This window comes from Schistocerca americana, chromosome 4 (assembly GCF_021461395.2).
Source record: "Schistocerca americana isolate TAMUIC-IGC-003095 chromosome 4, iqSchAmer2.1, whole genome shotgun sequence".
Taxonomy (NCBI): domain Eukaryota; kingdom Metazoa; phylum Arthropoda; class Insecta; order Orthoptera; family Acrididae; genus Schistocerca; species Schistocerca americana.
In genome coordinates this window covers 378,225,148-378,237,962 of record NC_060122.1, presented here as the reverse complement: position 1 = coordinate 378,237,962, position 12,815 = coordinate 378,225,148, and the positions used below count along the sequence as shown (strand labels likewise).

General features: G+C 42.1%; 1 protein-coding gene across 2 annotated transcripts in view; it reads left to right on the top strand.

Annotated features, from left to right (window-relative positions):
• LOC124612416 (zinc finger protein chinmo-like) overlaps positions 1 to 12,815 on the top strand; it is a 131,906-nt gene that overhangs the window by 56,144 nt on the left and 62,947 nt on the right. For both annotated transcript variants that reach the window (XM_047140619.1, XM_047140618.1), the window contains exon 4: positions 377 to 1,217. In XM_047140619.1, coding sequence (XP_046996575.1) covers positions 377 to 1,217 — 841 coding nt within the window. The remainder of the gene's footprint in view (positions 1 to 376; positions 1,218 to 12,815) is intronic.

Genomic DNA, 12,815 nt, shown 5'->3' with positions numbered 1-12,815 from the left:
GATACCAGTTCCATGCCAACAAACCGCAAACCCACACTTTATCGGAATCATGTGATCTGTGCATAGGCATTTGGTGCCACGTGCCTGCTGAAACTGATGCAGAACTTATTGAATACTTGCTAGCAGAATCACTGCTGTATTGCATTCAAAAGGTGGATGAACACACTATTAAGCAGGTGGTCATAACGTTTTGGTACATTAGTGTATACAGAGTAGTCTTGTGGGTTCTGAAAGATATAATGCACAGGTTAACCTGTTATCTCTTATTATCTGATGACCATGTTTTATGTCTTACATTGAATAACAGCTGTAATTTAAATATATCAACATGATGAACACAGAATTCTAATGCATGACTTGATAATTGCTGTTCTAGGTGAAAGGTCTTTCAATAGAGCATGAAAAGCTGGCTGTAGTGCACAGCTCCCAGGCTGGCTCTGTGAATCATGACAGCCAACTTGACTCACCCACTAACAGGAAACAGTCAAAGCTTAATAGCTGTCTTTCGAAGGAATCCCATGAAGGAAACACCCCAGAACAGACACAGCAACAACAGCAGCAGCAGCAACAGCAGCAGCAACAACAACAACAGCAGCAGCAACAGCAACAACTTCAACAACCACCTCCACCACCTCAACAGCAGCAACAGCAACCACAGCAACACCATCATCATCAACCACAACCACAAACTCAACCACAGCAACAGCTGCACCAACAGCATCCATCTACCTCATCATATACAACAGCATTGTATATGCATCCATCACATTATCGCTACGAACAGAGGGTCCCATTATCTCCTTCCCATTACGATGCTCCTCCTCCACGTAAACGTCACCATCGCAGCTCGTCGGAGGTGATGCAAGATGCAGCTGCTGCTGCTGCAGTACGCGCATCCGTATTGCGTGATGGCAGTAAGCCATCAGGGAAGTTGTCGCCACTATCACTGGCTTACCGTCCATCAGGAAGTCAGCAACAGAACCAGCAACCACCTCCCCCTCCACCACCGCCACCTGAGCCTGAACTCAAATCTGAACCAGACAAAACTTATGTACAGAGTCCTCACCATATGCGATATGATTCTGCTGCTGATCCAAATCCTGCTGCCACACCTGTGACTTATGACAGAACTGCTGCTGTGGATGTCGACCCTTCAGATCCTATTGGCTCAGACAGCCGCCGATCTTCAGTGGATACTGGGAGCAGTTGTCCCGAAGGTAAGTTCATTCTGCTGAAGAATTAAGTTAGTTACACATTTCATATAGGATGTAAGATCTATTCTGTGTGCATGCGCACGCATGTGCGCAGGCGTGAATGTGCGCGCGCATGCCTGTGCAGCTTATTACTTCTTTCACTAGTGTGAGGGGTTGAAGTGTGAGCCACTTTGGCAGTAGTTTCTAGATGAGGCTGTTCCAGCAGTACTGTGGACATGGATGCCAACAAGCACCCAATAGCTCACTGCATATAGGCGGATGTAGTATAGGCTAACTGCTAGGTCCTGTTGCATGTGTTTTCCACGTATGCGAGCCACTAGGACACCTCTGTCTTCAGGCAGTACATTTGTGTGGGATGTGACTCAACTGTCTCATTGCCCATCTGTGCTCGCAGGTGGTCTTTCTGAGTGGAACCGCATGTTCTAGATCACAAATTTTGGTGCGAAGTATGGTATTATCCATGTGTAACATAGAGGTTTTACAACTACTGCAAAGAAATAAAAACTTATAGTATTCTAGTAGACTATTTAATCTCTTTTGTTTTTATGACTGTGAGGTTTAGTTGTAATTTTTCTGTTGAATGTTTGTTTAATGCGAGTAATTGTGTGGCATCATTTACCAGTTATGACAGTATAATGAAAAGAATAGATTGCTGCTCAACTTATATTGGATGTGTTGAGTCTCAGATAGGTGCAACAAAAAGACTGCTAAAGAAGTAAGTCCTTTCTCTCAATTAGACAACACATGTTCATGCAAACACAACTCACTCACAGATGGCCATTGTGTTTGGCTGCCAAGGCCAGACTGAGAGCAACAGAATATGATGGGAGTAGCAATGTGGGGGTGAGTGTTAGGGAGGAGGAAGGGGCGGGGAGGGGAGGGGGAGGTATAGCAGGGTAGTAAAGTACTGCTTTGTTGGGCCATACAGCGACATGGTGAGAACGGAGAAGGGTAGCTAGGTGCCATCAGGAGGTAAAATGCTGGGGGGGGGGGGGGGGGGAGGGGGAGATGGAGTGGAAAAGAAGTAAAGACAGCCTGTGTGTGTTGCAGGAATAGGAGGCTGATGATGCTGAATCAAGGAAGGGGATTGGTGGTTGAAGGACAATGACTGGCGACGGTTGATGTCTGTGGGGCTTATGAGACATAGGATATATTGCAGGAAGAGTTCCCACCTGTGCAGTTCAGAAAAGCTGTTGGTAGGAAGGATCCAGATGGCACAGGCTGTGAAGCAGTCATTGAAATGAAGAGGATTGGGTTGGGCAACATGCTCAGGAACTGGGTGGTCCAGATGATTCTTAGCCACAGTTTGTCGGTGGTCGTTAATGTGGACAGACAACTTGTTGGTTGTTAAGCTGATATCAAATGCAGCACATTTGTTGCAGCTTAACCTGTAAATTGCATGACTTGTGTCTCAGGTAGACCTGCATTTGATGGAATAGGTGATGCCTGTGACCAGGCTGGAGTAGGAGGTGGTGGGAGGATGCATGGGACAAGTCCTACATCTGGGTCTATTACAGGGATATGAGCCATGAGACAAGGGTTTGGGAGAAGGGGCAGAGTAGGGATGGATGAGGATATTGTGTAGGTTTGGTTGGTGGTTGAATACCACTGTGGGATGCATGGAGAGGATAGTCCGTAGAACGTACCTCATTTCAGGGCATGACAGGAGATAGTTGGTACCCCAATACAGTTGCCCCAGTCCTGGGTGATACTGAGTCACAGTAGGACTTGAGGAGGTATGGGGGAGTGGAGAGATAAGGCACGGTTGATATATTTCTGTACTAAATCTGCCAGGAAGTTTCATATCAGCGCACACTCCACTGCAGAGTGAAAATCTCATTCTATTTCTATACTAGATTGGGAGGGTAATTATGGTCTGTGAAGGCCGCAGAGAGACCCTTGGTATATTTTGAGAAGAGCTGCTTGTCACTACTGATTAAACGGCTTTGGCTGGCCAGTCTGTATGGAAGGGATTTCTTGGTATCAAGTGGGTGGCAGCTGTCAAAGTGGAGGTATTGCTTGTGGTTGGTGCATTTGATATGGATGGAGGTACTGATGTAACCATTTTGAGGTTGAGGTTAACATTGAGGAAAAGTGGCTTGTTGGATTGAGTAGGACCAAGCGAAGCAAATGGTGGAGAAGGTGTTAAGGTTCTGGAGGAATGTGGGTAGCTTGTCCTTACCCTTGATCCAGACCACGAAAATGTCATCAATGAATTTGAACCTGGTGAAGGGTTTGGCATTCAGTTTGGTTAGGAAGGATTACTGTGGATGGCCAATGAGTAGGTTGGCATAGGATGGTGTTATGTGGGTGCCCATTGCTGTATCCTGGATTTTGTTTGTAGGTGATGCCTTCAAAGGGGAAGTAATTGTGGGTGAGGGTATAGTTGGTCATGGCGACCAGCATGAAGGTCGTAGGTTTGGAATGCATCAGGCATTGGGAATGGCACTTCCCAATAACGGCAAGGCCATGGGCATTGGAGATGTCAGTATGAAGGGGAGTGGCATCAGTAGTAATGAGCAGGGCACTGTGTGGTAAAGGAACAGCAACTGTGGAGAAAATGGTTGGTGTCTTTTATATAGGAGGGTAAGTTGGAGGTAATATGCTGAAGGTGTTGCCCTACGAGAGCAGAGATTCTCTCATTGGGGGCACAGTAACAGGCCACAATGGAGCATCTGGTTACTGTGCCCCCACTGAGAGAATCTCTGCTCTCGTAGACCACCCATTTTCAACCTGTTACGTGGAACCTACCGCCTTACATAAAAGGCACCAACCATTTCCTCCAAAGACTCTCCATGGTTCCATTTCCTTTACCACATGATGCCCTGCTTATCACTATTGATGCCACATTGCCTTACACTAACATCCCCAATGCCCATGGTCTTACCATTATTGAACACTACCATCCCCAACACCCGATAAATTCCAAACTTAAACTGCCTTTCTGGTCACCATGACCAACAATATCCTCACACACAATTATTTCTGCTTTGAAGGCATTACTTACAAACAAATCCGGGGTATCACTACGACCACTTGCATGGCACCATCCTTGGCACCTGTGCCAACCTGTTCACGGGAGGACAACCCATCCACATTTCTACAGAAACTCAACACCTTCTCCCCTATTCGCTTCATTTGCTCCTCCTCAACCCAGCAAACCACCTTCCTTAATGTTGACCTCCACCTCAAATATGACTGCAGTAGTACCTCCATCCTTATGTCCTTTCCGTACGGCGTACGGCCTACCAACCTGTGGCCATTGTATCTATTGTGACGAGCAGTTCCTCTTGAAATATACCAAGGATCTCACTGAGGCCATCACAGACCATTACCCTTCCACATTTGAACAGAAACAGATGTCTTGTGCCTTATCTCTCCAGTCACCCATCACTTCCCAAACTACTGCTGTCTGACAAGAGAGGAGCATTCGCCTCATGTCTCAGTACCACCCAGGACTGGAGCAACTAAATTGTTTCTCTGCCAGAGTTTTGACTACCTGCTGCCGTGCCCTGAAATGAAGAATGTTCTACTCATTATCCTTCCAACTCCTCCCACAGTGGTATTTCGCTGCCCACCAAACCCACACAATATCCTCGTCCATCCTTACTCAACCCCCACCCCCAGTGCCTTTCCTAATGACTCGTGTACATTTTATAAACCTAGATGCAAGACCTGTCCCACACACCCTTCCACCATTACCTACTGCAGTCCATTCATAAGCACCACCTATCCCGTAAAAGGCAGGGCTATCTGTGAAACAAGCCATGTAATCTACAAGCTAAACTGAAACCACTGTGCTTTATTCTATGCGCGCATAACAATGAACAGGCTGCTTGTCCACATGATTGACCACTGACAAATTCTCATGCATTATCATCTAAGCTATGAGAAAAACTGACAGTAATCGTATCCAGCAGGTCACTTGAATATGCATGTGCAATGACCGGATTGACTAACTACAACGCTAATTAACTGAAATGGTGCAACATAGCAGATGCATTATTTGGAAGCAGAGAGAATGGCAGCCATTTGCCAAGTTTTCCCTGCTTTCTGGATACCTCTCATTCACTAATAATAGTTTCATCCTGAATGATATTTTCACTCTGCAGCAGTGTGTGCACTGATATGAAACTTCCTGACAGATTAAAACTGTGCGCCAGACCGAGGCTTGAACTCGGTCCCAAGTTCGAGTCTTGGTCCGGCACACAATTTTAATCTGTCAGGAAGTTTCATAGTTTCATCCTCTTTGAGAAATGGTGTACAGTCTGAAGACTGCCTTTGTTTTTCTCACGTTGGTTGTTGCAAACCAATTAGCTTGATTGGAGTGTGGCTAGTGTGTTGCCTTGTAGTAGGTGGCCTTGTTGCTCCACTATTATGGGGAAGGAACAGTAGACCTTAAAACTCTGATCTGATCTAGTAGTAGCACAAGTAGAATTGGAGCAGTTTGAGTAAGTTTAGAAATAGGATAGATTACTGGGGTGTGACCAAACCTGCAAACTCGACTGGCTTTACTCTACTTCCAACAGTGTCACTGCCTTGATGACTATAGGCAAAAGTATATAGTCAACCCAAGGCGGCCTGGAACAGTCTGATAAGACTGGAAAAAGTACAAGTTAAGGCAAGTAGTAGTCTGGGGCTTAAAAGGTGAAGAAGGTCCATCTGCTGGGTAATAGTCATAAAAGGGGATGTCTGAGATACTACAGAACTCCGTGGGTAAGAAATACTACGCAACTAGTATTTTTAAGCCAAGTGCAGGGCTAGGTGATATCACCTGTGATTTAGGCTTTATGGGGAAGACCTTGGTAAAGAAGTTCATATAGTCATTGTTCGTGGTGTTATGAATAGCATTGGAACGTAATGTAAACTGTACGCTGGAATATGACATCAAGCACATCAATATGAATGTTTCTCACACTGATGTAAAGATTGTGACACTCTTTGAGAAAGATGGCAAATGTGTAAACACAAAGTTTTCAGAAGTCATTCAGCAGAATGGCCTGATCACACACATTGGTGTGATTGATGCGTCATACCACGCACATCATCCTGTGTGCTACATGCAGCATGGGACTACATCTGAATGTTTCCAGTAAGAGGTTATTCGCACAACTAATTTCCAGAAACCAGTGCAGTTCTTGTCCCCTCCCTATTATTTTGAATACTTTTGCTAGGCAATTTTGAGAGTAAATTTTTATTATAACAGAATTGCTGAAAAACTGCAGGTGTAGGTGTAACAGTCAGTGGCAAAAAATAGGGCAGCAGCTTGGAGAGTAGGAAGGGTGATACTCATAATACATTTGGACGTTACAATCAGAACATAATATGCTTATTAAGTAAGGAAGATGAGCTTTTCGTATTGGTTCAGGAAACTGAAATATTTAAAGAGACTTTAAAGATGTGCTATGCCTAAGCTTTTTAAGGGTGTTGCAGGGTAGGTTGTTCTGAGAAATAGTTAATAAGGAGAAGAAAAAAAAAATTATTACACTGTGCCATTTTCGATTTAATTAGCACTGAAGTCAACCAGTCAGGCCGATGTGCATGTAAATTTAAGTGGACTGCCAGAGATGGTGTTACCAGGCAGGTTCTTCGTTTGGCTTCCTAAAATCGAGCAAGAGAGTGATGCAGAAATTGCACATGGGACAATAGTAAGATCAAACCTGAGCCAAAGGCAGAGCAATCTCATGCATTATCATCTAAGCTATGGGAAAAACTGACAGTAATTGTATCCAGCAGGTCACTTGAATATGCATGTGCAATGTCCGGATTGACTAACTACAAAGCTAATTAACTGAAACGGTGCAACATAGCAGATTTTTTTTCTTAACAGTTATTTCTCAGCACAACCTACCCTGTAACACCCTTACAAGCTTGTCAGACTGTTTCTGACCACCGTGTATATATATTAAAGTCAGGCTACAGATGTAAATGAGTACTGCACTGAAAAGCTGTTTGAATGCTGTACTTCAGCAGCAGACTTGTAAACATAGAAGATAGCACTTCTGACAGTGTACAAATATCCAACAGTAAATGTCTGGAACTCCATTAAGCTGTTGGAGAGGGTACTGAAACGATTTAGTAGAAGTAGTAGGGAAGTAATTAAAGCTCTCTTTCAGTATTGATTTCATCTTGGATAGTTCTGATTGAGGTCTTTTAGAGTTGCTTATTCATGCTTTGGTTTGGTACACCTAACAAGAATAGGATGACATAGTGCAACAGCACTTGATACTTATTTTTAAACCAAACTGTCTTTTATGAAGTAGTTTTGAGCTCCATAGTAAATGGTTTATCTATGACGTAATTTTAAACTTGATATGTCCATCTGTGTGAGAGAAAAATGGTTCTTGACAGACAGAAAGACATAAAGACAAACAATTACGCAGACAACAAATTGATCCTATAATGGTTCAGTTTTTACCAATTGAGATACGGAAACCTAAGAAAGATCTGGATTTCAATCAATGAGTCAGCTGATTCCACGGTCATTTCATTGCCAGTGTCATTGTTTGACCATTACATCCTTCAGAAGGCGAATAAATAAAAGCATTCCTGCTTGCAACAGACTGTCTGAAAAAGTTATTAGATCCTGCAGAAGGCAGATCAGTAAAAGCATTCCTGCCTACAACAGAAGGTCTGGAAAATTATCTATGTAAAAAGTTAACTGTTGCAATATAAAGACTTTAAGCTTGTAAGTCAATGCAACCAAAAGATCTGGCCATTTTTGTCACTTACTTTGGTATCTTGCCATTATCAATACCAGTGTTGTTGTTCTTGTTGTTGTTGTTTTTGCAGCTCTCCATGCTACTCTATCCTGTGCAAGCTTCTTCATCTCCCAGTAGCTACTGCAACCTACATCTTTCTGAATCTGTTTGTTGTATTCATCTCTTGGTCTCCCTCTACGATTTTTACCCTCCACGCTGCCCTCCAATACCAAATTGGTGATCCCTTGATGCCTCAGAACATGTCCTACCAACCGATCCCTTCTTCTAGTCAAGTTGTGCCACAAACTTCTCGTCTCCCCAGTCCTATTCAGTACTTCCTCATTAGTTATGTGATCTACCCATCTAATCTTCAGCATTCTTCTGTTGCACCACATTTTGAAAGCTTCTATTCTCTTCTTGTCCAAACTATTTATCATCCATGTTTCACTTCCATACATGGCTACACTCCATACAAATACTTTCAGAAACAACTTCCTGACACTTAAATCTATACTCGATGTTAACAAATTTCTCTTCTTCAGAAACACTTTCTATTCCACTGCCAGTCTACATTTTATATCCTCTCTACTTCGACCATCATCAGTTATTTTGCTCCCCAAATAGCAAAACTCCTTAACTACTTTAAGTGTCTCAATCCCTAATCTAATTCCCTCAGCATCACCTGACTTAATTCGACTACATTCCATTATCCTCATTTTGCTTTTGTTGATGTTCATCTTATACCCTCCTTTCAAGACACTGTCCATTCCGTTCAGCTGCTCTTCCAAGTCCTTTGCTGTCTCTGACAGAATTACAAGGTCATCGGCGAACCTCAAAGTTTTTATTTCTTCTCCATGGATTTTAATACCTACTCCGAATTTTTCTTTTGATTCCTTCACTGCTTGCTCAATGTAGAGATAGAATAACATCGGGGAGAGGCTACAACCCTGTCTCACTCCCTTCCCAACCACTGCTTCCCTTTGATGTCCCTCGACTCTTATAACTGCCATCTGGTTTCTGTACAAATTGTAAATAGCTTTTCACTCCCTGTATTTTACTCCTGCCACCTTCAGAATTTGGAGGAGAGTATTCCAGTCAACATTGTCAAAAGCTTTCTCTAAGTCTACAAATGCTAGAAACGTAGGTTTGCCTTTCCTTAATCTAGCTTCTAAGATAATTTGTAGGGTCAGTATTGCCTCACGTGTTCCAATATTTCTACGGAATCCAAACTGATCTTCGCCGAGGTCGGCTTCTACCAGTTTTTCCATTCGTCTGTAAAGAATTCGCATTAGTATTTTGCAGCCGTGACTTATTAAACTGATAGTTCGGTAATTTTCACATCTGTCAACACCTGCTTTCTTTGGGATTGGAATTATTATATTCTTCTTGAAGTCTGAGGGTATTTCGCCTGTGTCATACGTCTTGCTCACCAGATGGTAGAGTTTTGTCAGGACTGACCCTCCAAGGCCGTCAGTCGTTCTAATGGAATGTTGTCTACTCCCAGGGCCTTGTTTCGACTCAGGTCTTTCAGTGCTCTGTCAAACTCTTCACGCAGTATCATATCTCCCATTTCATCTTCATCTACATCCTCTTCCATTTCCATAATATTGTCCTCAAGTACATCGCCCTTGTATAGACCCTCTATATACTCCTTCGACCTTTCTGCTTTCCCTTCTTTACTTAGAACTGGGTTTCCATCTGAGCTCTTGATATTCATACAAGTGGCTCTCTTTTCTCCAAAGATCTCGTTAATTTTCCTGTAGGCAGTATCTATCTTACCCCTAGTGAGATAAGCCTCTACATCCTTACATTTGTCCTCTAGCCGTGCCTGCTTAGCCATTTTGCACTTCCTGTCGATCTCATTTGTAAGACGTTTGTATTCCTTTTTGCCTGCTTCATTTACTGCATTTTTATATTTTCTCCTTTCATCAATTAAATTCAATATTTACTCTGTTACCCAAGGATTTCTACTAGCCCTCGTCTTTTTACCTACTTGATTCTCTGCTGCCTTCACTACTTCATCCCTCAAAGCTACCCATTCTTCTTCTACTGTATTTCTTTCCCCCATTCTTGTCAATTGTTCCCTTATGCTCTCCCTGAAACTCTGTACAACCTCTGGTTTAGTCAGTTTATCCAGGTCCCATCTCCTTAAATTGCCACCTTTTTGCAGTTTCGTCAGTTTTAATCTACAGTTCATAACCAATAGATTGTGGTCAGAGTCCACATCTGCCCCTGGAAATGTCTTACAATTTAAAACCTGGTTCCTAAATCTCTGTCTTACCATTATATAATGTATCTGAAACCTGTCAGTATCTCCAGGCTTCTTCCATGTATACAACCTTCTTTTATGCTTCTTGAACCAAGTGTTAGCTATGATTAATTTGTGCTCTGTGCAAAATTCTACCCGGCAGCTTCCTCTTTCATTTCTTAGCCCCAATCCATATTCACCTAGTACGTTTCCTTCTCTCCCTTTTCCTACTGACGAATTCCAGTCACCCCATGACTATTAAATTTTCGCCTCCCTTCACTATCTGAATAATTTCTTTTATTTCATCATACATTTCTTCAATTTCTTCATCATCTGCAGAGCTAGTTGGCATATAAACTTGTACTACTGTCGTAGGCGTGGGCTTCGTATCAATCTTGGCCACAATAATGCGTTCTCTATGCTGTTCGTAGTAGCCTACCTGCATTCCTATTTTCCTATTCATTATTAAACCTACTCCTGGATTACCCCTATTTGATTTTGTGTTTATAACCCTGTAGTCACCTGACCAGAAGTCTTGTTCCTGCTGCCACTGAACTTCACTAATTCCCACTATATCTAACTTTAATCTATCCATTTCCCTTTTTAAATTTTCTAAACTACCTGCCCGATTAAGGGATCTGACATTCTACGCTCTGATCCGTAGAGCACCAGTTTTCTTTCTCCTGATAATGACATCCTCTTGAGTAGTCCCCGCCCGGAGATCCGAATGGGGGACTATTTTACCTCCGGAATATTTTACCCAAGAGGACGCCATCATCATTTAACCATACAGTAAAGGCCAAAACCATCAAACTTCTCAGTTCCCAGGATGGATGAGCTATCTGTGTACATAATTGAGTTTATACAAACCCACATTGCGTGAATTCTATTCACACTTATGTGTATTTATGTATTTATTTTATTGATTTTCATTACCTCGTCATAACATTCACTTAATTGCCATCTTTTTGCAAACTTTAGTTACTGGTCACTTATTTGTCTGTATACTTCTTCAAAAACTGTCTTAATGTAGGATTCAGTAGTTTTCACAAAGGGATTCTGACACCAGTAAAGGCATTATATAAATCAAATGCAAATTGTGACTTTCGACTGTATGCTGCCATTGCCATTCAGCAGGGTGTATGCGACCCGGGATAACCGGCAAAAACCAGGGAATTTTTTCATCTGGGAGAAAACCGGGAAAAGCCCGGGAATTTTTTAGAAATCCGAGAATTTTTTGGTTCTTAGTTTTTAGTTAAATTTTTGTAATTTTAACTGGTAAGAAACAATGCTGCTAGATTCAGTGGGGGCAAACCGGGCTATCTGCTCTGGGTGGCAAGAATTCACGTTCTTGAGGAAAAAGCCTTGTTTCACAAAGCGCCCAGTATCCAGCGCACGTTGGTCTATCAATTATTCATATGATTTTGAAATGCATCCCTGTTGGTTTTTGAACATTTGTGAACATATTCTAAGTTTATTTCTGAATGGATCATAAGTTGATTTTTGAATGCGTGCATACTGTCGTGTCTCTGCCAGGGGAATCCACATCGCATCTAGAAATAAACTTTCCTGCAGACAGACGGGGAGGGGGCTATACGAGCTGAGCGGAATAAAGCCAAACGGGTGACTGACAATCGCTATTTGTTTATGTGATTGACTGGGTTTGCGAATGATCAGTGTTGTTATAATTAACAGGGTCTCGGTCTATCCAAGAAAATGAAATTTGATAGAAAATTTTTGGCGAGACCGCTACACTAGTAATGGCCAGTTGTACAGACCCCGGTAGCAGCCACCTAAGTTCTATTCTGGGAGTAGCATGGAAAACGTGTTGTATGAACACGTAATAACGCCTGACCAGAGAATAAAAGTAGTTGATCATGGCAGGGTTCGTGAAATTAACTAGAGAATAAGTTTTGTCACTGGCAGGAATAGTTACAGAATTAGTGATGACAAGATTGTTTGTTAGAACAAGGAAGGCAAAGAAACAGGGACATCACACAAATTATGGAAGAATATGACAATTCCAAATTTATATAAAAATTTCGTACTACTACTTTTCAATCTCATGCTTGAGAAGCTGGAGTGTATGAATGAAACGTGAAACTATTTCCGAACATAAAGCTTTTTGCTTGTAGTAGGCCTAATAGGCATTCAATATTCGTACTTCCTGAATTATATTCTGTCATGTTAAAAAAAAAAAGTGACTATTTGTGCCAAAACAGCCTGTTTCTATGGTGTGTGTTGCAGTTGCTGCAATATTAGACAGGCCTATTTCATTTTATCTAGCAGACAGTGACAAAATACACACAGTCAGATCGAGAAACCATACCAATCTTGGGTACTGTTTGTATTAACTGCTTTTTCAGCATTAAACATTGACATTTTGTTTTTTCATGTGGCAGAACGTTTGAGGAAGTTTGAGGTAATAGATCCTTTCCCAGAAAGGAAAGGACACCATGTAAAGCTGTAGCAAGGTTAGAGAGAAAAAAATGCTAGGACTTAAAGATTGAAGAAATGTGTACTGTCTTACTTGTCACTTGTCTTTATTGGTTTCATGTATCCTATATTTACTTATATGTTACACAAAAAAAGCAAGTTATCAGCTAATAGGCAATAAAGAGTGCAAATTTTCTGAAGAGTTCTTGTCCTCTG